Consider the following 25,344-nt stretch of genomic DNA (forward strand, 5'->3'; position numbering starts at 1 on the left):
GGAAAAAAACAAACAAACATGGCAGCGCACAGTGTCTTCAGACCAGGCTTGTTTAACCACAAAGTTGCGATAGTGACCGGTGGAGCGACTGGCATTGGGAAAGCAATATCTTATGAGCTTCTGGAACTTGGTGAGTCCTCTGGTTTTTAATACAGTTTTCAACTGTGCAACTCGTCAAAGAGAAAGTTAGGCGGACTTTGAACCGCAGAAAGTCATCTTGATCTGGCTGGTGAATACTGGATGCTGGCCATGACTAAGGAAAATACAATTCGGCATGCGAAGAGCACAGCATTTTTCTGCAGAATTGACAAGATGTTCACATTAACAGACTGACACCTATTCACAGTGTGAATTGCAAAGGTACTGTAACATCAGTAATTACAGCACACATATCCAAAATAAGAAGGAAACTTAATTAAGCAATTATCCATCCATCCTTAGCCCTTCCACGGTTTTTGGCCTCGCTTGTGGGTTTGAACTGACCCCAGATGATTTCTGGAAAATGGGATGGTACCCCCCCCCCCCCCCAAAACTGGTCGCCAGCCAATAACAGTTTATATATAAAAAAAAAAAAAAAAAAACTAAATAAATAGCGATAAAGTACCTATGTGGAAAATACAGGGGAGAACGGGGTTGGTGGTCACATTTGCACAACAACTCGATGCCAGAAGCCGGTGTTGTGCAATATCATTAGTGAAATTACAGTGATCCCTCGCTACTTCGCGCTTCAAACTTCGCGCTCTCAGTCCATCGCGGATTTTTTTTTTTTTTTTTCAATAAAAAAAAATTAAAAACAGATGAGCTGTCTCAATCCAATCACGTAGTCTCACTCCCTTCTGCTCCTTTTCTTTGTCAGGCAGCGCACTGGAGTTGCTTGTTAAAGTTAACAATGATTGACAGACGTTAAGGTTTGATCTTTCCAGTGATGCCTGGAAGCCTAAACTTCAAAGCACCAAATGTGTCAATCATCATTTAACTTGTTAAACAGTTGCCTTGGCAACTCATTGTGTGTAAATGAGCAGCTTGAGTGGATTTGAGTGGACTCACTCAATGAAGAATTTAATAAAGACAAGCATTTTTCTACTTTATTCTCGTTTAAAAATAATTCGGTGGGACAAAAACATGTTTAAAACTCAGAATTCCGTCAATTGACCGGTTGCATAATGGCATTTTGGCATCTAACAAAACAGAATTGAGTGAGTTTCAATGTATTACCAACCCAAGCTTCCTGGGAATTGTGAAATACCTAAGAATTGTAGTACAAAAATTTCTAACCACTGTTCTACCTTACCAGCCATTTATATAAACACTGTTCTATTAAAATACCAGCTATTATGATTGATTTGCTGTCATTGAGTAATGGAATTGTAATCAATCATTTCTACCAAACTTTTCCTTAGGTTGTAATGTGGTGATTTCCAGCAGAAAAGCAGATAGATTGGAGACAGCTGCCCAGGAGATGAGACAAAAAATTCCAGCTTCCAGCCCAGCATGCGTTACTCCTCTACCTTGTAACATCCGCAACGAGGATGAGGTGCACACTCAGTCTAGCTTGACCACAGCCATCCGATTAATGTTATAATCACTGAAGCAAAATGACTTTGTGTGTACTTCTAACACAGGTGAAGGCACTTGTGTCTTCAGTGCTGAAGCAGTTCGGGCGCATAGACTTTCTGGTAAACAACGGCGGTGGACAATTCAGCAGTCCAGTAGAACACATGTCTTCTAAAGGGTGGAAAGCTGTGATCGACACGAACTTGAATGGCACTTTTCACTGTTGCAAGGAGGGTGAGACATTTACTCACATTGACGCTCTGTGTTTGAGCATAATATATGACCGTTTCAACTAATGCACTGGACAGTATATACCACATGGATGAAACAACATGGAGGTGTGATCGTTAACATCATTGCAGACATGTGGAAAGGCTTTCCAGGCATGGCGTAAGTGGCATCAGTCTTTCAATGTATTGTAGACAAGTCCATTTTTTAGCACTCTTTAAATATGTATTTGATAAAGGTTATACACGTTATGGAGTGTTCAAACTACGGTTCTCTCTTTATTGACATGGCCCCTTCGACTACTAAACTGGCACTTTTATTGGCAAAAACACAAATATGACACTTGATTTATTTGTTCCCTATTTATTACAAAAGTTCAATCAGCTGACATTGAGCCACTACATCATACAGCATTTATACCACAGAAAAGATGTAATTAACAGATCGGCCGGTTATTGTTCCAAAACTATTTTTCATTGGACTAATGAGTGAACTACAGTTCGTAGTTTGAACACTGCCCATGCCCTCTGACAGCCACACAGGTGCAGCTAGGGCAGCGGTGGACAACTTAACAAAGAGTCTGGCAATCGAGTGGGCCGCCTCCGGTGTGCGGATCAACGCGGTTGCTCCAGTATGCACAACTCCACTGTTTTTCTCCATGTTTGATGATGTGGTTGTTTCAAGTTGTTGTTCATTTGGTTGCAGGGCACAATTTTTTCTAAAACGGCAATGGAGAATTACAAAGATCTTGGACCAACGCTTTTCAAGATGTCTGTTCCATTTAGTCCGGCAAAGAGACTCGGATTGCCAGAAGAGGTGTGGTTTGTGACAATTTGATAATAGCATAAATCTAAAAAAACTGATATACAGTTACCCCAGCGCTCGAACCCTGCTGCAATTAGCAAAAATCCACGAGTAATATGACTTTTGCAATGACGCTCCTTAGCTCACTTTAACATAGTTTCTCAACAATACTGTGTCTAAAGGAAGCTCCTCAATTCACTTTACCATAGTTTCTTGGCACCAAGAGGCCACAAGCAGGTGGCAAAGTACTAAATTTGTCTAATTAACATTTCTAAACTCACTTCAACATAGTTACTTGGTACTAAGATGCAGCAGTATGGGGCTGGGCCAAAAATGAAAAACTGTTTTTTCCTGTAAACACACTAGGGATGTCCCGATAACATTTTTTACCCGAGTCAATTGATTTTGAGAATCTGCTGATACCGAGTCCCACTCAGATACCGAAAAAAAAGTTGTTTTTTTGTCATTTTTTAATTTGAACAAAAGTTACAAACATGTACTGTAATGTTCACAGTAGTCCCTCTTCCGCTTGATCCTGGAGTGTTGCAGTGTATAAAACATATATATTTTGTATTTCTGTATTATTTAGTTACTCTTTAGCCCTTAAAAAGAATACATATATACATATATATTTATATACAGTACTGTGCAAAAGTTTTAGGTCCTGCCTAAAACTTTTGCACAGTACTGTATATTTTTATTATATTATGTATATACAGGATATACTGTGTGTATATATTTTCCCCAAGTGGAAGCTTCCATGATCCTAATAAATTTAATAATTAAAAAATTTTTAAATTAAAAAAAAAAAAAAAAAAAACGATCCTTTTCACCCGATTCCGATCCTCTGAAAAATGGCCCGGTTTAAGATGACGTGATCGGATCGGGACATCCGTAAGATAAATAGAAGATAGTGGATTAACATACTTTCGCAAATAGTGGCAAGCAATCTAATGCCTATCGCATAAAGTCAGCTAGGATAGGAGCCAGTTCACACTGGATCCTAATGAAGACAGGGATTGTACTAGAAAATTATAATGTAATACATACAGTACTTTATGTGTGCATTTTTAGACTGCTTAAGTCTGTTATGTATTTTTTTGTGTGTGTTCGATTTCTAAGCACTCTTGCTGCCATTGGACATCATACTCCAGAATACTCAGCTTTGCCTAGAGCATCTCTTTCCTTATAAACCAAGCAATAAATTGACATGCCTACTGTGCCTATGGCATGTTGTAATTTTAGATGTATAGTGGTATCAAACAGACAAAATCATTTCACCAATGGCACCAGGGAACAAAAAGGTGGAACTTTATGTAAGTGGCACACAATTATTAATCGGTTTAGTGTCTAACAGGGAGAACATCACTAAATGTGAAAACACGGTAATCTAGAGGACATCTTGACAAAGTAGTCATTGCTCTTTTATGTAGTGTTTGATGTCCAAAGTGATACAGTAATCTGCATTGCCTTTCTCCACTAATTTTTGTTTTTGGTTAGATCTCCTCTGTAGTTTGTTTCCTGCTTTCTCCTGCTGCCACTTACATCTCTGGAGCCACACTGCGGGTTGATGCGGGGCAGAGTCTGTACCACTCTATGTGGGAGATACCCAGTATGTTGAATTTGGTCACTGTGCACTTCCACGTTGGTGCTACAGCAAATAGCCCACTGTACATCTGTGATTTGCTGACTCTGTGTGCGTGTGTGTTTAGATCATAAGGCATGGCCCGAAGGTCCAGAAGGGGAGAACCTGGATGCGCTGAAGGACCTACTCCACCCTCAAAGCAAGCTGTAATTCATTTGTCAAAGATGGCACATATCACTTGTTTTTCAAAAGTAAATATTGTCGCTGATTTAGAAAAGACTAATTGATTGTGACTATGGGTGTTGAAATGTACATGTTAATTCAGTGTAATTATTCTTGCACATGATGCCGTTGTGCAAAGAACGCTAAAGCCTGAGTTACAGCCCTACACCCTTGGTCAAAAGTTTCGAGACATGTTCTCGTCCAAATGAATGGTAAAGTGTATCAAAACATTTGACCAGCCATGTATGTCAAAGGTAGGCTTGCCACCCGTCCCTTGAAATACGGAATCGTTCCGTAATTGGGAATTAAAAGTTGCGTTCTGTATTGAACCAATACGGAACGCAGTTTATTCTGTATTTCACAATTGTCTGATGGCTCGACCCCGCGTGACCCATGGCTCCGGTGCGCCCAGCCCATGCACGTCTGTCACACACAAACACACACCTGCGCTCATGAGTGACCACTGAGCCAGCAATAATGAACAAAAAGGGCAGGAGATATTAAAGACAGCAAGATAGTTATCTGCGTGCCCGCGGCTGTCTGCCCTACACTGCGCTCCACTTCCGGGTTCGTTGCCTAGTTACCTCGCTCTCTCTGCTCAGTGCACCGCCCCGCGCGTTTTCAAAACTCACATGTCTCTTCAACATTAGAAGTTCAGGACACCCCACGTCATCCTCAAAAGGGGAAACGTCTTCAAAAAATAGACTGGAGTGGCTCGATAGTCACTGATGATGATTATAACGCGAACTGCAAGGCAGGCAGGAAAGTTTTTGCAGTGTCTCACGGAAGTGTAAAACAGCATGCTGCAGGGTACCTCCACAAACGGAATATAAGATCCCAGTAGAGCCTTCGTCACAATTCTTTGTACCTGAAACATCCCCTGAGCTTGATTTGGTATGTTATCATGCTGTTGTATATGTATAACATACAGGCTATATTTATATTTACCTTCATACATCTTGCATTGATAGGAGCATAGCTAGGCTATTTCAGTTGCTACTATGGTTGATTATTTTTAGGAATGTTGACTTTTTTTTTTTTTTTGAAACATGCATTTATTATCAATCAATATGGAATGAATTTATGTACCCATAAAGAACATGTTATTTTGTTACGCTAACTAATGCTACTCATTTGGAATTATTCCTACTAGATTAACAGCAAATAAACACTGAATAAATAGTCCTACTGCAAATATATGCTATCTATTGATTGATTAATAGTGAATTTGACATCATCCCACTCCTACCCTCTAAATTACTGCAGCTGAGGTGACACAGGTATACCACACAGTAAAAGGTAGCCAGTCAGAGCTACGATAGTGCTGACTGTGGACACAGGCTCAATCAGAAGATTTTTATGTGATTCCAAAATGGTGAAGAAAATGACTTTGGGGAGAACAAGCAAGAGGCACTGTTGAAACAAGTCCTGGGTCCAAAGGCAGTGAGTGATGTGCTTAAGATCTTAACGTCACCCATCCCATTCTCCATACAGACCGATGCCTCGAATAATGAGCAGGAAGATGTTCCCCTTGCTGTCCAGTACTTCAGTCCAGAGTCTGGACTCACCAACAAAATGCTGGACTTCATAGAGAATGCAGAAAAGTCAGCTGCTGGAATTGTAGTTATCCTGGAACATTCCATTAAGAAAGTTGACTTGTCAATGCATCACGTGACCGGATTCAGTGCCGACAACACAAATGTTAATTACGATATTCACAACTTCGTTTTCACTAACCTGCAGGGGGGAAAAACAATCTGCTGCAAGGAAACTGCCATGCCCACAAAGTGCACAATACAGGTTTCTCATCTAAAAATACATATATTTCTATGCATTTTAGGAGTTTTGGGGATGCCCCTTTTTTTCGCCCGTAAGGCTTTGGGCGCGAGGGGGGGCGTCCCTTTTTTTTTTTTTTTTTCTGAAAGGTGGCAACCCTAGTCAAAGGAAGTGTTCTGGCTACTGACCTGCGTCACTATCGTACTCGAATTTTTATTCCTTTCCTGGAAAATTGAAAATAAAACAAAAATATGTCACAACAGGTACGTTGTCGTTGATTGTTTTTGTCCCGTACGGCGTGCCATACCTCTCCCGTAAAGCAATTGAAACTGTCGTAACAGCGCAAAAGCAGAGGTCACAACACAAGACTCGGGTAATGTTTTTTTTTTTAGCACAAGCGTAGAATTCAAATAAACGCGCTTATGTATGTGTTAAATGACGTGGTAGTTAACAGCTACGCTTTACAGATCAATTCTTGTTTAGTAACCCAGAAAACTGCTATCGGCTAGCCACAAATATTCAATGTTAGCTCGAACCTCTGTTATGACTTAGTGTTTTGTAACAAATAGTAAGTGCAGCCCTATTCTTGTTTGAAATTAGTAGTGGTTTCCTCGTGTTCGTGAAAACTTAATTTCGTGTTAAACGGTACACGGTGGCCAAGTCGAAAGAACCTTAATAAGAGTCGTTTTGTGCTTACGTGTGCTCTTTCTCTCTGGGACGCATCAAATAAAAATAAAATGATCCTGGATCATTTTATTAAGGCGATATGGCCTTAAGTACGTATAAAATTGAGCAGGTTTACCTCGATAACGATAAGTGACGATAAATTCACCGAAGCGAATTGTTATATAATTTGAAATCTGAATCAATGCATGAAATACAAATTAACTGTTTCTCGTTTACCTGCTTTCAATTTAGCAATTGTACATGCAGTCTAAACATTAAGCATATAAAAATTTATTGTAAATAATAAGAATTCAAGTATGATCATTTATAACGGCTTGTATGACTTGAACAATGTACAACATTATAAAAATCAATACGACGACTGTGCAAACATGTCATTGTAACACAAATGACTTACAGCTTGAATATTACACTTCAAACAGACAACTTATTGTTAATGGCTGCTGTGATATAATTACTCAACACAAGTGTTTACTTCAAGATTTCAGGTTTTTTTTTCCAGAGCATCTTTTAAATACATGCACGCACACATGCGCACCTCACACAGACACAACAACATTAACGCTATATCGCTTCTATGACAATAATGCCAGTAATGACACGGACTAAAGCAAGCACATACAGAAAAATAGCTGTGGCCATTAAACGGTCATATTATAGGCGTCACTCTTGTATTATACTTTATGCTGAAATGCTTTATCATTATAAAAGTTATCAGAGAAATGACAAACAAACACACACAGAGATACAAAATAACGCGACATACCGATTGCTAGATGCAGTCCGTGCCCAATCCACTCATTAAGTTCAGCCGTTTCGACAAGGTTAAAGCCGCTATCAGACTCCATCACGTTAATTTGTAGCGTTAGCTGCTGGCATTAACATATAGCCTGGCTACCAGTAGAAAACACTGAAAGCACCCTCTCCTGAAATCGTGAGAACCAGAGAGGAGAGCGGGTGAAAGCCCTTCTGGAGGCCAGCAAGTGTCTACTAAACGTTGGGGGAAAGTTTGGTGAAGCTCCCTTAAGCTCAATTCCATCACGTTTGCTTGTAGCGTTAACCGCTAGCGTTAGCCTAAAAATGAACATCGCCGAACAACGCAGAGTCAAAGCGGGATGAAAAGACTATATTTTCTTGTTTTATCAAATTACCGAATTTACCGACATGGTCAAAATTACCTCAGTCATCGTGAAGAATGTCGATAACGGCAAATTTTCGGTATACCGCCCGGGTCTACCACACACACGATTAGTCAAATGCAGAAACTACTCCGAAATTTAACTTTTGAATGAATAAAATGTGAATCAACATATTTCCTCAAAGAATTTGTAGGTTTCAATTTTGGTTAAATTGTCAAAGTTAAACATTTTCTTGATATTCAAAGTTTTGTGTAGTACTGTATATGCTGGTGAAAATGCATCATCATTTGAGGTGATCCTATTTTCCCTTCTCCAATCTTTGACATATATTTCAGTAATTTTTGAACAACTTGTATTGTATGTAGTGAATTTCTTTTGTAAAGCACATATATGCAAGTGTACAAGAATAGCAGTTCAAATTGTCCTCAAATATTCTAACTGTGTAGTAAGAGTAAGAAATAGTATACTTGTGCATTGAAATATATTTTTCAAATGACAAGTAGCAATAACATTCAAATCAATGTACATGTTTAATTTTGTCAGACAATCATAAACAAAACAAATACTTCCAGGGCAACATAATTTGGTCACCATACATTCAGGAATTTGTGTTGGGACTGGACTTTGAATGTAAACATGCAAATATTTATGCACTCATCAGTATGGGAGGTGACCATGGCCCCAGCAAGTTGTCCATGCCTGACTGGCGGCAGTGGAAGACGGAGGGAACTCCCTTGGAGTTTACACAGCAGAGGTTGGCAGCCAGGGGCCTCAAAGACCCATGGGCCCGGTAAGAAATTTTAAGACTACTTGTAGGATATTGTGCTGCAATTGCTTACACAGCCCTGTCTCTCACTGTTTAGTAACGAAGCATGGAGGTACGCTGGTGGCTTTGCTCGTGCTGTGACTCTCTCCGATGTCCTGCTGAGGGGATTCAAGTGGGGCTTTGCTGCCTTTACTGTTGCACTGGCTGTTGAGTATGCCTTCTTCCCACCAAAGAAGGGTTCCCACTAATGCACAGTGGTTTCCACTCTTGTACCAGTTAAAATGTTATTTGATCCTAATGCTATTCTGAATTTACATTCATTAAATATCTCTATTATCATTCACCTCGTACCTTCACCTTAATGCAGTTTTTTTGTTTGTTTTTTCATTCATAAAACTAGTCTTGCTTCTTCTTTCTGCTCAGTTTGTGCCAGCAGAACCTTAAACATTTAACTGTCAAGATCATCAAAATCAATGCAGTTGTAGCAAGTAGAGCGATAACATCCAGACAAAAGTATTGGAACCAAGTGAGGTCATGGGCAGCTGCTTTAAGATGTTCGGCACCTTTATGCCGCATTACAAATTCGGTCCAATATACAGACAGGTCGAGTGGGTCAATAGGACGATCTTTGTGTAACGCCGACAGCTTCTTCATGTTCTCTTTGTACCTAAAACAAAAGCCATTTGTCGGATTCCATTTCAAAGCTTTAGTGGTTTAGTTTGTGGTGTTCAAACTTACCTAGTATCACCAATGACCTCATTCAGTCTTTGCAGAAGGTCTTCAGCAGTGATGGTTAATATATCCAACACTACTCCGCCTCCTCTACTTGCTATTCTTGCTGCATTGTCAGGCTGGTCCCCGCCAAGTGGTACCATCACCATGGGTACGGCATGACAAAGTCCCTCAAAGAGACCATGTGAGCCAGCATGAGTGATGAAGGCTCGAACTCCAGGATGAGCTAAAGTTGGTTAACCAATGACAAGGGATTGTATCAGAAAAATATGGATTGACAACTTTTTTAATCATAGTAAGGGTTTTACCGAGTAAGTCGTTCTGGGGCACCCAGCTCATCATCTTTACGTTTTCTGGTGTATTATCAGGAACCAGTCCAGAATATCTCCATATAACCTATCAAAGAAAAACCTATTTGCTCGAGTACTGTAGCTACTCTGCATAGACGCAGATTTTTTATTCATCTGCATGTAAGTAAAGATAGCTAAAACATATAAAGCTCTTAATGAATTTCCCTATATATGCTGCCACATAAGAAAAATCCTAAAATAATTCAGATGTAGACTTTGTTTTTGCAAAAATATTCTGTTTACATTTGGTGAATTAAAATGACTAAGCTAAGTCTCAATTTTCAGTTCTCATACTTACATGAGAAAAACAATTCTCTATTGGCATGAAGTCTGGAGCAAAAACCTAAACTTTCCTACCTTTATTTTTAGCAACACCAATTAAGATAAGACAAAGTTTTTTGCCACTGAATTTCAGTAGCTAAGGCTTCAGTGCTCAACCCATTTGCAAAAGATAGAAATTGTATTTGCTCATAAATGCAATGTCAAAATTGGAAGTCTATTTGTACCTTTTGAGTCTTACTTTGAATTAACAGTCTTAATTTCTAACCTCTCAAGGCTGGAAGCCTATGCATCATTTACATCTTAATGGATGTTATAATACTTTTTGTTCATTTGGTCAGTATATTGTTTTACAATAATCAAAACTAAGCATTTCCAAAATGACTATACCTTCTGTGGAATCTGTCTGAATGCTTCAAAGAAGACTTGGGTTATTTCATTTGGCATTTTTTTCAATGCAGTGCCCAGTGTGAACACAACAAATCCATGTTTTCCTGACACCCAGGGCTCCAAATCCTTTGACAAACAGAGTATACATTGTTTTTACATTTTATTGTATACTGTTACTGTCATCCATAAACATACTCCGGCCTTACTTTTGGCAGAGGATTCCTCACGTTGCAGTTGATGCCCCCAACTGGCACCATATTCGGCATTAATGGCCGCGGGTACTCCAGTGTGAAATCAATCCTGTACCAACATAGTTATCTGTTTAGAGCAGAGTGCACCAGAGAGAGGTGTGACCCATAGAAGAGACCCAGAGCTATTACAAAGGTGGTTCGGCAATCCAAATGATTCATGAATCTTAAGCAACATCTGACTTTTTCATGTCACCTATGCAGCCAGATTGCAGAGTCTGACAGCACCTCAGCTACACCCACATCCTCTTCCAGGAACTCCGAAGCAATACGATCAAAACGCCAATATAAGAGTCGACAAAGGAGCGGCTCTAGCGCACTCACCTGTGACACACAGGATAAGAAAGGTTTGAGTTCATTTTAGTTCACTGCCTGCGATTGACGGCGACACACGTCCCATTCATTTGAAATGGGAGGAACGCAGTAATCATTTCACGCCAGCCCACACTTCAAATGGATTGGATGTTCTCAATAGCAGTGAATGAGTTAAAAAATATAATCGAAAACATAAATTATATGAACAATGAATGAAAAGGACCAGAAAATTGAATTCTTTTAAAGGGAGAGACAACACCTAGTATAAATTACTTTGAGGCTGTGATTCAAAGTATTTTAAGTATGTAAACCGCCTGTCTCTTAGACCTCTGAAAATGGAGACGCATGTTTCAAACATGAAAATGATACTGCATATCATTGCTGCCATTTTGTGACGACAGTTCTACACATGCAGATACACACAGATTGAGCACAGTCTCGTGATCATGGGTATTAATGGCGTCATTAAAAAGTGTGAGCAATCCCGGATAATCACATTTAATTCGAGAACCATGGAATTACTATGACACTCGCTGACCACAACTAGCACTACTTTCCCTACTTTTAAACGACTGTCTTTGTTATTACTTGTCATAGAATAATGATCTTGATATCATTGGAAACATGCTTTCATGCAGATTCTAGTGATACTTTGCCTCTGAACAGGATTATTTCTCCTGGGATTTACACAAATTCGGTGTTGTCTTTCTCTTTAACACCACTGCTGAGTCAATTTTCACCAGTGTGTTGAGGACTCTTTGCCTGAAGTCCATTTTATCTGTAAAGCCAGTGAAGAAGCGTGGAACATAGGAAGGTGGCGATGGACACCCAGCAGCTTGCATGTCCAAAAAACACGGAATTCCCCTCAGTAAATTAACTGAGGGAATACCTGAAAGAGGTCCAGAAACATGGTTATGAGAAAACGCTGAGAAATACTGGCGAGGGGGGGTAATAACGTGACCTGTTGTCATTATATAAGGCATCAACATTCCTTTAATTCCCACAACATTACACATATAACTTGTTATTAAAAATGGGCAATACTCCCCACTTTTAGTACCACTTTCTAGATTGTTTTGTTGATGTTTATCACATTGACTTTCTGCGTTGTCAGTGTGTTGTAATTTTATTGTTCTGTAATGTTCATGCTTTGATGTTTCTTCTGTTTTGTATGCCAGTGCTTTATGAGTTCAAGTTATGTAGCACAAGTCTCTAGAATCCCCTTGAAAACAATATTCTTCATTGTAAGGTGCTATTCCGTCAGTAAATAGAATAACAATATATATGTGATAGGGTGAAGGCCAGTCGATTGTGTACATGATATACTGCAGTTCATCCACAACTAGGGTTGCCAACTGTCCCTTGAAAAACCAGATCGTCCGGTATTCAGAAACAAAAGTACGCGTCCCTTGTTGAACTTTGAAGGGACGCGCTTCGTCCCTTATTATAATCAAACTCGAAAATAATGTCTTATTTGTAGAGCAAGTGAAACATGGTATGGTGCTTTACAAAAATATGCTGGGAAACATTCCCCCGCCTATGCTGCTTTTTGACCAATGAGCTGACGGAACAATGACAATACAAAATCCCACTCATCTCATTGGTCGAGGTACTGTCCCTAACGGAAGACAACATAAGAGCGTGGGAGATAAGAGGTTTGAGTGAAGCGAGAGTAAAAAGCGCGTTGAAAATAATGACCTTTTTTTTTTTCTTGTTCTCTAATTTTCACTAATTGTAGTATATTTTTTTGTGTGTGTCTAATTATTTTTGGAGTGATTTTTGCAAAAAATGTTACTGCTGAGGAGAGTTTGAATGCACCTAATTTATTTTAAAAAAAAAAAAACTACTTGAGCGTTCTTTTGCACTTTTTAAAGCAACACTTTTTAGTTTTGGTCGATTTTAGCGATGCTGGTGGACAAAAAGCGCTAGTGTTTTGCCTTAAAGAAGACTCCGTTTCCCATGAGGACCAGCGCACACCCGCACAGTGTTATAAAATCATCAATCAATCAAAAATCAATTTCCCAATCGGCTGCAGATGGATTAAACAACATTTCTGTTTCCAGCGGCTGTGTGAAGGATTAATAGTAATAAGGTTATGACTCTAGTTGTGGCTAAACAATAGAATATGACAGTTGGCAACCGTGTGGCTAACCTCCCGATCCCTCCCGGATTTGTCAGCGCTGAGGAGTTCGATTGAGGGGTCACGCCAGCGAGTGAAAGCCGTCCCAATGTTTAGTCTGTATATCCTGATAGCCCCCCTTTCATTTTCCTCCTCAGACAAAACTTTTTGTCTCTTTTGTCACTCTGCCATCTTTGCAGAATTCGCTGGAAAGCGTTTGTATTGACTTCCGTCTTTACAATGAATGGAAAAAGGGGGAAGTGATTTATGCCATAAAGCAGTCAGCACATTTGTAGTTTTTTTGTGTGGCAGGGTTCCTGCCACCTTCCTCATAGTTAATTAGTGCCGGTGAAAGCGATACAGACCCTCTCAAGATATAAAAGGGGTGTCATTCAACTAGTTGTCAGTCGGCATATCATCACAAATGTTATGAAAACATTTTAAAAAGGTTGGAAAGTTACCTAGTGTGGCTTTAAATGAAGTATTTAAAAAAAATGGCCAAACACACACACTTCACACACATAAAGGCTCAAGACCTTAAGCGTTAAATTACACCATTTTAAATTTTGCAGGACAGATTTAGTTCTAGGATAATTTGTATTAAAAAATACATTTTTTTATATGTGCTTGGAAAACTCAAATATATTAATTCAGTTTTGAGTAAAATTATTTTAACATTATAATTATAACATTAAAAAAATCACTTTTCACATACAAAAAATTAATTAAAGGGCGACGTTTATCGGGCCAGCCGGCTCTACCAATGAGATTTCCTTTTTTTTAGGGAGTTGGCAACCCTATCCACAACCCAAATAAGGACAAGAACTATGAAATTAACTCATGGAACATATCCCAATGCTGCAAAATTCACCTAATTTCCGAGCTATTAAAGAGCCTGTAGGCACCATGGGGTCAGTAAGGACAGCATCAAATCCCTGTGGAGCAGGAGTAAAGTATTAGACAATATTCAGATAGGTTCAATTTACTCACCATTGTAAAACATTTTATATTGTTGGCAAATGTGTACATTTTAAACCTAAAACCATCAGCCCAAATGCCAAGTTTTGGGTGTAACAACAGAACAATGGCCCCAAACACACATCATAAACCTATAATAAAGTTATAAAAGAATCCCATGACATTTCCGTATGTAAACTTTTGACCGCAACAACAGGTGAAAAATTGAGCGACTTTGTTCCAGTTTGAATGTTTGTAATATGACACCTTTGTATTTGAACCAAAACAAATCATGTGACTTGCTGTGTTAACAGACAAGCCGGGACTCCCAGAAGTCAGTTGGAAAATGTGTGTATTTGAAAGCCTCCAACTTTTTCTAATTAATTCATAAGCTATTAAGCAAAACCCTTACAAACACAATATTGCACTGAGATCACAAGGAAAGGGACTTACTTGTTGGGACAAATGTGTGACAAGACTGGCATTAAACAGAAGACTTTCTGCAGTCGTGTGAAGCAATTCTGCAATTCTCTGTATTTGTGAGAATTTTTCCTGAATTCTCTCGATGAAAGACCCTTCCGATTTTTGCAGCATGTCTTCGTTTTTGGACATCACATAGTCAACAAATGCCTTGTCATATGGAAGAGGGTAGGTCAGCGTCTCATAGTGCTCCCCTGGACCAATTAGTATGGTGATCTCAGGCATCACAACAGTAACACTGTGTCCACGCCGACCCATTTCTTGAGCAATGGCCTTCATAGCCACCCAGTGACTCCCATCCATTGGTATCACCAACAATTTACCCACATAAGAACTGGTGGGATTTAGAGCAATGTTGTCTTTTGCCTCAGATCCTCCTGTCTCATCCACTGCAACAGCCATGTTTAGCAGCCAAAGCGTACACACCACTGCATTCCTCATTGTTGTCATTTCCTGTCAGGGCAGCGCACACAAGTTTTAGGTTGAAGAAAACGTTCACCCTGAGGACACTCCTACTCCTCCTTTGTCTTGCTTGCTGAAATGTTTTTGTGAATTAGCAGTATTGTGTGTGCGCGTGTGTGTGTACAAAGTCCTCCCTGTGAGATCAGAGAGTTGTTAAGGTATAATCAGTCATTTACTTTATAAATGGATGTTTTAACATTAATCTAAAGAACCAATACAGACTGTGTATGGAAAGCTGATGCATTGAAAAAGCGTTTATTCAATATATTTGATATGTAAAACCGAGAGCTTTGGTACTTTGGCAATGGGCTTCAATCTTGATATACACTTCAGAGCCTGCTTCAGGTTAAAGTATACATGTCAGTCACTGGTTAATATTGCTTTCATACCAGCAGGAGCAAATGCTCAGCAAGTCTACGAAGTACGAAACAAAACAGAAGTTTGCCTGGCCACAGGGGTGCACAACCTATGGGATGGACTACTCCTGTGCCAGGCATACAGTGAGAAGCAGAAGTATTTTTACCCCTTGTGATTTTGCAAGTTCACCCATTTAGAAAATAGGAAGAGGTCTGAAATTTCAATCATAGATTTCCAGTCATATAGACATAATCTAAACAAAAATCCAGAACTCACATTGTATGATTTTTCAATAATTTATTTGTATTTTACTGGCGTTCATACGTATTCGTACCCCCTGTCAGTTCTAATATTGAGTCCAGAAGCCTTTGTTTGCACTAACAGAGGTCAGACGCTTTCTGTAGTTCTTCACCAGGTTTTCACACATGGAAACATTTGGCCCATTTCTCCACACAAATCTTCTCTAGATTTGTCAGGTTTCGGGGCTGTTGTTGAGAAATACAAAGTTTCAGCTTCATCCAAAGATTTTCTATTGGATTGAGGTCTGGAGACTGGCTAGGCCACTCCAGAACCTTGATATGCTTTTTACGCAGCCACTCCTTGGTCAGCTTGGCTGTGTGCTTCGGATCATTGTCATGTTGGAAGATCCAGCCACGACTCATCTTCAAGTCTCTGACTGAGGGAAGGAGGTTGTGGCTCAAAATCACCATTCATCCTCTGCTTTATATAGTACAGTCGTCCTGTCCCTTTTGCCAAAAAGCATGAGGTTCCCACCCCCATACTGCACAGTGGGGATGGTGTTCTTGGGATTGTACTCATCCTTCTTTTTCCTCCACACACGGCGATTAAAGCTTGCACCAAAAAGTTCTACTTTGGTCTCATCTGACCACATGACTTTCTCCCATGACCCCTCTGCATCATTCAGATGGTCCCTGGCAAACATCTGACGAGCCTTCACATGTACTGCCTTCAACAGGGGAACCTTCTGAGCAGTGCATGATTTTAAACCATTGCACCGTCGTGTTCTACTGACAGTAGGGTTCGAAACTGTGCATCTAGCTCTTTTCAGGTCATTGACCAGCTCTTGCCGTGTAATTCTAGGCTGAGCCCTCACTTTTCTCATCACCAGTGATGCCCCATGAAGAGAGATTTTACATGGAGCCCCAGTCCGAGGTACATCAGTTATGTTTATCCTTTTCCATTTTCTAACAATTGCTGCAACCCTTGATTTATTCTCACCAAGCCGCTTTCCAATTGTCCCATGGCCTTTTCCAGTTAACAATTTTTTTTCTCTGGTGTCATTCGAAAACTCTCTGGTCTTGCCCATGGTAGCAGTTGGATTATGACTGACTGTGAAGTGCACAGGTTCTCAAACGGGTGGTGGGTGGGGGATTACTCATTGGTTAAAGTTGGGACTTTTTTTAAGGTAGACTGACAACTCTTTGAGTGTCATAATTATTGCTTATTCTCGGGTACAAATAGTTATGAACCGAAGTAAATAACAAATAAATAATTTTTAAAAATATATAAAATATGATTTCTGGATTATTTTAAGATTATGCCTCTATAAGTGGAAATACATCTATGATTGAAATTTCAGATCTCTACCTATTTTCTAAGTGGGTGAACTTGCTAAATCACAAGTGGTGCAAATACTTCAGCTCCTCACTGTATACATGCAAGGACTTTACCTGTGCTATGGCTGACAAACAACCCTTATACCAATGGGGGCTGCACTTTCACATGAATGTGTTTTGGGGCTTTTTGAAATATGGCTTGTCCTCCCATCTTTTGGCTATTGAGGTAAATAGAGTCAGTGTTGTCGATGCATAGACACATGGGAAATGTGGTTGGCAAGAACTTTGGCCGAGGTGCAGTTAGCAAGATGCCATGCTGTCGGTACACCTGCCCCATGAAACATAAAAGCACTCTTATTAGCCAACAAAATGAAGCGTGTTAGGTCTGGGCGATTTTATGGTCAAAACCGAGACAAAATGGTCAAAATGAGACAAATTTCGTGTAGATTTCAGTTACCAGCCGAGACATTTAATGAAACGTGGCACATATGACGAAATAACACATACTGTGTATTCATAGGCGGAGTTTGACTTTTGTGGCAGGGAGGACAAAACATGTTGATGACCCCAAAACGCAGTGTCAGCAATAAAATGAACCTACAAGATATATGCTCGGTTAGTAGCTTAGCCCATGCTCGTAAATACAGGCATCCCAGCTATGTATGGGTGTGCGTGCGTGTGTGAGTGGGCGCGTTTTTCTGTGGAAAAGTAGACGATTTTTGCGTTCCGAGGAGATATCCAATTTAACGCCAAGTTTTCCCAGTCACTCACACCCTTTTAGAAACAAATCATCACCGTGGTGAGTTTGAAAATGGCGGCAGGCAAACAGGAGGTGGCATCCTTTTTGACTGAATATTCCAGCCTGGAATATTTATAATCATACATTGAAAATGAACGTTTTTTTGTTTCCCATCATTTTTTAGGGGAATTCTAAATCAGGCTGCGTAAGGACAGCAATGCTTTTGGCCAAGGACGTCCGGTTGTGGCTCTGTTGTACAATTAGCGTCTTTAGTGGGACAAACTGAAACGCCGCTCACCATTTTGGCCGTGCTCTCGGGCATTTCATAGCCCCAACTTAAATCCTTGGTTCTCGCTCAGTTTTTTGTTGTTGTTACTTTTGAAAGCTTAGGTTTGAAAAAAAAAATACGTATATCCATCTTGTTTCTTCCGTCCTCAGGTGGTATTGGCTAAGCAAAGCGAATAATCGTCTCTAAGGTGCTAGTCACATGATATGTTCGAAAATAAATTTTGAACCATTATAATTTTTTTTGTTTTGTTTAATTCATTCATTTTGTTTGTTTTGCTTTACACGTTTTGTAGACAGCATTTTACCGGCAAAGTCTTAATTTTAAATTCATATAGTATTGGAAAGTCAATTACATGCAATGACATTTTTGAATTTGCTCATAATTTGTTTCTTTCAACTCAACTTAGCAAGTCCAGACTTAAAGATTCACAAGTTTAAGCTTGTCATAAAAAGTTTTGTATTTTTATTTTTGGGAGCCAAAGTTATTTTTATACATTCCTTGCATTGATCAATTTATTCATCGTATTTTTTCAGATGTATTTTTATGTCATTCATTTTATTTTTTCTTGACTTTGTATTTAACTTTACATTAAATAAAACTTTGGGTCTGCTGTTTCAAATATTGACCATGAGAAGTGTACCCTTATCTTTAATATTTACTTCATATATGAAAGAAAAGTTGAACGACTCTCTAGTTTTTTTTCTCATTAGATTCTTTAAATCTACCAGTTAAAGAACATTAAAAAAAAAAAAAAAAAAGTTAAAACGCTAACAGAAGACATTGGGGGGGAATGAATCTTGATCATTTTTTCGGGCCAGATCGCCCAGCTCTCATATGTGTGAGTATCACTTGCATTATGACTCAAACAGGATTTGGCTGGATCTGGTGTCATAATGCTGATGAAAACAACACATCGAAATGATGTGTCATCTTTGATCATTGTAGGTTGTGAATAAATGAATGAATGTCGTCGTCGTTTTTTATTTTTTTTTAATTTTATTTATTTATTTATTTATTTTTTGGGTGTACGTTTTCCTTACATTCAATTATTATATTTATGCGCTACAGGACAGCGATAGACAAACCGCGAGGGGGCAGTGTTTTGTGATTGTTTAACGTGGAGCAGACGAAGAAGAAACCCAGGAAGAGTCCAACTAGCACGGTCGTTCAAAGTTTGGTGCTGAGTCCAGCTGTGAAAGTGGATACACAAACATAATACCCGTATGAGGCTTCTAAGATCAAGTATGTTGAATGCTACTTGGTTGCTTGTTTTGTCTTTGTTGGAGCACGTCAGGGACGATTCTTTTCGTCTTTACTTACATTTTAAAATGTTTTATTCAGCATTTTAAAAGCCGAGGTACATGATTTCAACTTTTGAGATGCAATATTTAATGATATTCAGTAGGCCTGTCGCGATAACACATTTTCGTGGGCGATATATTGTCTCATATCACTGCATACAAGTACAGTTTTCATATTTGTGTCTTAAAACTGGATGTTAATGTCTTTAATATTCGCGAACATTAAATTATTATCGAACCAATTCAGGGTGTAACCCACCTGCTGCCCATAGTATGCTAGGATAGGCTCTGGCACCCACGCGACCCTTGTGAGGATATACTGTACTATATATTTTTTATTATATATGTAAATATATATGGCGGAAAACACAGACAAGACTGAAAAAGCAGTTTCTGCCCTTGCACTCCTCTTTAAAAGAAACTGCTGTATTTTAAGCCAAAGCAACTGTTGTGTTTGATTGAACAATAAGTCTATATGCTGCCATAGCAGATTCATGGCGCATTTAGCCCCCGAACTATTTTTAATTTGTCCATTTTACCCTGAAAACCCAGTTTACAGACATCGCGCAACCGCTTTTGTTTCAATCCAGCCATAAAACGAAGGTAATTCATTATATTCATTATTCAAAATGTCTGTCGTTTTTAGCTTAGAATCATTAATTGATTTCTAATATTTCATTTAAAAAAAACAACAACAAAACTATTAATTTTTTTTTTTTTTTTTAATTCGCTCATATAGTTTAAACTTTTGAACAAATTATGTCACAATGAAAAAAATGGCGTCTGTAAAAAAAAATCACGGGTATATACCGCATAACTATCGCTTATTTGTATTTTTTTTTGTTACTAATTTTCTCCGACATGTTAGATGATAAGGGTTAGGGTTAGGGTTAGTCTCGACCACTCCTTGATGTCTGCGATTTCTGCTTTGCGACCCTTGTTATATGACCATGTTTCACCCATAAAATCCCATTAAAATCGAGCTGTGGCCATTCACAGCTGTGTCTTGACACCCAGCGATACATGCTACATGGAGTTTTTGGATCAAAACAAGGTAAGTACGCGATAATATCTCATTAAAGTCATGGCGTCTGTAATTCTGCTCTTGTGCAGTCTCACCTCCATAAAGGGTTTTGCTGTTCAAAAACTTTTTATTTTTTAAAATGCCCTCCTGTTCAAAAATTTTCTTCCCCCAGAAAATGGAGATTTTAAGCTTTCCAATGATGTATCACACTTGCATATCGGACAATTTTGAAAGTTGGCTAAATTGGGGGTCTCAGAGCGGAACTTCAAGTCACCTGAGTGTTTTCCGCCATAGATATATATATATGGTCAGTGATTTCTCGTTACTTTGCGGCTCAACTTTCGCGCCTTCAGTGCATTGCGGATTTTTTAACCGCTTATAAGTACTGCATCTTATTTTAAGAATAAGAGTCCTGAAAACGTATTCATGTACACATGTACACAATTTGCATCTGTGTATATATGTATACTTACACGTATCATGAGAGAATGAATTTCAAGTTTGTATTATTTCTACATTAGTTCATGTTATTTATAGTAATATTTTATTTACATGTTTCAAACTATTCTTTAATGTTCTAGGGATAACATGCATTCATAGTTTTATATTTACTTATTGATATTATATATACAGAAGTAAAATGTTGAAAAAGGGGGTGAAGTGGCCCTGCTTCACTTTTTCAATTCACGCGGTCCGTTCTGGTCCACATTAACAGCGATAAGCGAGGGATTTGAAAGCTAGCTTAGTGTAGAAAAAAAATTAGGTGGCAAACGCATTGTCATTTTTTTCTGTGCCAATTTAGAGCCCATCAAAATCGATGGTTTTGGTCCAAAGTGATTTACATGTAGACGTGAAGTTTTGCCGATATAAATTAAAAATAAAATAAAAATGGTCTATCTAACTAGAAGTAAACATGATAAAATGAAGTTGTAATAACAGCAGTACAGTATTTTAATTAGTAGGTATGTGAATTCAGCCAATGTCTTTACAAATGCAAAGCATTGCCACCCACAGGTGATATAGCGGAACTGCAAGTTTATAAGGCGGACCTGGGAGATATGAGCATGTAGATTTGTTTTTGTTTGGTTTGAAACCAAAATACTCCCACACCGGAGTCAGTGTATCGTTCGTTCATTGAATCGAGCAGCATGATAGCTAATGTTTTACACTTCGTGCAGCATGATAGCTAATGTTTTACAGTTATTATTACCTAACATTTTTGTCAAGGATGGTGGTTGTGTAGGCTACTTTCTTTTTAAAGAGGGGCAGCCTGTCACATTTAGGACGTTAAGACGTTACGTACATTACAGAACGTTAAAAACGACAGGCTTAATATTCAGTCTTTACTGTCAAAAGAAGTGGTGTTAATTTAACTTTCACTGCGTCAGATTTGTTTTTGTTGTTTTAAATTCAACAGGTCTCCAGATGGGACTGAATATGAATCATATTGCTTTGAATCATACACCGAATCATAACAGCTAAAGGTTGTCTCTCAAAGGTGAGGTGTAACCTAAAAGGTGTAATATTCGTATTATGTCTTCACTTACTGATAACAGCCTCTTTCTTACAGCTCCTTATTCTACAGCCTGACTTCCTGAATTTAAAAGTTGCCATGAAAACAAAATCAAAGAAGCAGCGTGACAAAAGTTCCAGCACAAGTGAACATGTATTTGTAAGGCGGACAAAGAATTATACGAGGAAGACAAAATTTGGTGTCACAAAAAATAACCAGGAGGATGAAAACCTCGGTAACCTCTTTGATAACAGTCACGTGGTGGAGCAGCCTGAGAAGGCTAATGGCACACAGCTCCTTGACAGAGAATTAGATAGTTCATTGGAGTCTGGTTGCCCGAGTACTAGTTCTTCCCCTACAAAAGCCTCAGCTCCCTACAAAAAGCGAAAATCACCAACAGGCCTTTGCCCTTTATGCCAGAAGCTCTACCAGAGGGCAAAGAGGCTTAAAACACCCATCAAAGATAAATTCTTGGATAATGGTAGGTACACCGAGGGTTATTGGGTTTTTTTTTATGCTTTTTCCTGTCACACATATGACTGAGAACTGGAGCCAAAGAACATAAAAAAAGGACTCCGAGATTAAAGTTGTACTGTTAGCACGAGAAAAAATGTTGAATTATTACGTACGGCTAATGTAGCTGGGTAAGGTGCTACTGTTATTAACGAGTTATAGCAGAGGCTCGAACAATAAACCGAGATATAGTGGGGAGTACATTGTAGTATTTCAGGGAATATATAAGAACACTTTGTGTAATTACTCCGGATTGACTTATTTTAATGTTTTCCATTTCCACTCCTGTTCATAATACAGAAGCCCATCACACAACCTGCATTAAATAGTATGTACTCTCTATGTAGATCATAGACTTCATAACGATATTGACGGGGCGCGGGGCCGATTAATAGGGGGCCTGCATTGTTGACGTGGCGGTCAAAGCTGACCGAGTGGAATCACAGACAAAGAGCTTTTTTCGTTGAAAATTCTTGTGAATAAATGCTTAAATCCCTGAATTCGTTATAGACATGGACGTAAAACACTCTTGATTCTTGCTTAAAAGCAAAAAAAACGTGCAGTTAGCATTTATTTTACGTAAATATGTTGAAGGATGATGCTAGTCTGTTAGTCAATGTGGCGGCTGCCTTATGTAAACAGAGCTTTTCCGGAGAAAATTCTTGTAAATAAATGCTTAAATCCCTGAATCCTTTATAGATATGGATGTAAAATAGTCTTGATTCTTGGTTAAAGGCTTAAAAAAAAAAAAAAAAAAAGTGCAGTTAGCATTTATTTTACGTAAATATGTCGAAGTACGATGCCAGTCTGTCAGTCAATGAGGCAGCCGCCTTATGCAAACAGAGCTTTTCCGGTGAAAATTCTTGTGAATAAATGCCTAAATCCCTGAATTCTTTGTAGATATGGACGTAAAACAGTCTTGGTTAAAAGCAAAAAAAACGTGCAGTTAGCATTCATTTTACGTAAATATGTCGAAGAATGATGCTAGTCTGTTAGACAATGTGGCGGCAGCCTTACAACAAAGAGCTTTTTACGTTTAAAATTCTTGTGAAAAAAAACGAAAAATATAATAATTACCTAATTGAATCCTCGGACAAATCACTCCTGAGACAATCCTTCCTGTTTGCATGCGGTTCAGCTTTTGTACTTTTTCAACATAAATCCGGCGTTGGATCGCTGCATGTGTCGCTGCGACCGACTGCAAATAACTGAAGCAGATTGTGGGATGGCCTCCTACTTGAAGGCGTGGCGCAGTGAAGGTCGAACCTGACCCGTCAATGTCATTATGAAGTTTTCGCATAGATTAAATAAACGCTTTGTTAAAAAGATTCATGTGATTTGTATTTCAGATCCCACCTCCTTAACATGCGATCATTGGGTATTGCTCAAAAAGTGGATGCCAAGGAGGCTAACATACCCAATAGGGTAAGTAGAGACCGGATTCCAAAATAGTTAGGACAATACAAATGCAATTTATATTGCGTCCCTTTTTGGAACTCTGGTTTGTAAAAGCTTTGGTGAAATGACCACAACAATGTGGCCTGTGCATAGTCTGTGAATATTAGATTTGGGACAAAATATCGTTCGGCGATGGATTGCAATATATATACTAGATACATTGCCATTTGACTTGAGTAATAAAGCCCATTAATATTTTGGTTAAATTGCTTTACTGACCCAGCAACTATACCACAAGTCGCCACCAGCCATTTTGTGGCACTTATGAGGCAGAGAGGGTCAGTGCTGCTTGTAAGGGTAAGCAGAAGAATTGGCTTCTGTCAACTTCACAAAGAATGACAATTAATTGCACGTCATTAAGTCAAAGAGTCCGTGCCTGCGTGGGTTCTCTCCGGGTACACGGCCTTCCTCCCACATTCCAAAAACATGCACGATAGTGTGATTGAACACTCCAAGTTGTCCGTATTGTCCAGCATAGATTTGCCTTTGACCGAACCAGAATATTCATGATGACATGAACATTATTATAATGAACAAAAGACAGACAAGAACAGTTTTGACTTCAGATAAAGTGCCCATATTATTTTTTTCAAATAAATTTAATTTGAGTCAATCACAATCAATCAATATCATTGACGATGTGTTCCCCTGAACAATTAGCACTGGCAATTATAGAACAGCAAGCCTATCAATAACCAAAAGGCCTCTCAAGAACTTGTAAACATAACACTGTAAAATGCAAACATTTGCTAATTGCCATAGTAAGGTTCATAACTCAGTGAAGGAAAAATACGGCCTCTAGAATAGTAACAAAACTTTGCATACTGGCAAAACAGGAGTTGAAACAAACACACACATCCCAATTCGACATCGTGCCAAAAATATTATTAATAGGCCCGATAGCATATTTTGTTATCGGATTTATTGGGATGACGTCATAATTCCTATTATTGGACCAATAATTATTGGACCGATAATTATCATGCACCTCTAATAGATAAATAAATGAGGATGTAAGTACAACAAGAGAACAATTGACTAACTTGAATAGCAAAAGTCCACTAGCTTTAATGCTATAAAATGCTTTTTTTGTTTGTTTTCAATGTTCTTCACAAATCGTTCAAACACATATTCCCACAAAAAATGTCTGAACATACCTATAAAGTAAATTACGAATGCATAAAAAAACATTAGCTCAAAGAAAAACGTACCGTATGTTGGTCTTAACAGGGAGCAGCTGGATTCAGCCATGTTAAATTGAGTTATGTCATATTCACTGTTGCCACTAGAGGGCAGTGTGTCCTCCCAAATCAATAGAATTGCAAACACTTTCAAAACAAACCATTTCAACGCCTCTCTTATTAAACGAATAATTGTTGCAGCACTAGAAGCATCTTAAAACAATGATGCTTTGCAGCCAATTAGTTCAAACTTTTCATGGTATTGAAGCCCAAGAGGCCAACACTGTTGAGAATTATTA

The 25,344-nt window shown here is 38.8% G+C and overlaps 3 protein-coding genes across 9 annotated transcripts in view; 2 read left to right on the forward strand and 1 right to left on the reverse strand.

Moving 5' to 3' along the window:
• Window positions 1-9,104, forward strand: pecr (peroxisomal trans-2-enoyl-CoA reductase). Of its 4 annotated transcripts, none has more exons than XM_057857542.1 (10): window positions 1-130; window positions 1,401-1,534; window positions 1,623-1,788; window positions 1,863-1,944; window positions 2,317-2,413; window positions 2,488-2,598; window positions 4,087-4,198; window positions 4,299-4,377; window positions 8,657-8,785; window positions 8,859-9,104. In XM_057857542.1, exons 1-10 carry the CDS (start codon window positions 19-21, stop codon window positions 9,007-9,009), a joined length of 1,173 nt encoding a protein of 390 aa, XP_057713525.1. In that variant the 5' UTR covers window positions 1-18; the 3' UTR covers window positions 9,010-9,104. The 4 variants fall into 4 exon arrangements, with proteins under 4 accessions (XP_057713525.1, XP_057713526.1, XP_057713527.1 ...); XM_057857543.1 differs by having other exon boundaries at window positions 4,299-4,370; XM_057857544.1 differs by lacking the exons at window positions 1-130; window positions 1,401-1,534; window positions 1,623-1,788; ... (3 more) ...; window positions 4,087-4,198; window positions 4,299-4,377 and adding an exon at window positions 6,444-6,542.
• On the reverse strand, window positions 7,154-15,147 carry LOC130929918 (UDP-glucuronosyltransferase 1A1-like). Its single transcript, XM_057857541.1, has 9 exons — window positions 14,605-15,147; window positions 14,066-14,129; window positions 11,816-11,964; window positions 10,957-11,084; window positions 10,719-10,812; window positions 10,513-10,638; window positions 9,802-9,889; window positions 9,500-9,719; window positions 7,154-9,428 (listed from the first exon to the last, which is right to left on the reverse strand). Exons 1-9 carry the CDS (start codon window positions 15,079-15,081, stop codon window positions 9,158-9,160), a joined length of 1,617 nt encoding a protein of 538 aa, XP_057713524.1. The 5' UTR covers window positions 15,082-15,147; the 3' UTR covers window positions 7,154-9,157.
• si:ch211-227n13.3 (uncharacterized) overlaps window positions 9,269-25,344 on the forward strand; it is a 22,377-nt gene continuing 6,301 nt past the window's right edge. The window contains exons 1-6 of one of the 4 annotated variants that reach the window (XM_057857547.1): window positions 9,269-10,896; window positions 10,965-11,107; window positions 21,798-21,878; window positions 21,951-22,374; window positions 23,621-23,665; window positions 23,756-23,831. In XM_057857547.1, the coding sequence (XP_057713530.1) occupies window positions 21,993-22,374; window positions 23,621-23,665; window positions 23,756-23,831 (503 nt within the window). In that variant the 5' untranslated portion in view covers window positions 9,269-10,896; window positions 10,965-11,107; window positions 21,798-21,878; window positions 21,951-21,992. The other 3 variants (XM_057857546.1, XM_057857548.1, XM_057857549.1) reach the window with 3 other exon arrangements.

The sequence above is a fragment of the Corythoichthys intestinalis genome, chromosome 14, assembly GCF_030265065.1.
Source record: "Corythoichthys intestinalis isolate RoL2023-P3 chromosome 14, ASM3026506v1, whole genome shotgun sequence".
Lineage (NCBI taxonomy): Eukaryota > Metazoa > Chordata > Actinopteri > Syngnathiformes > Syngnathidae > Corythoichthys > Corythoichthys intestinalis.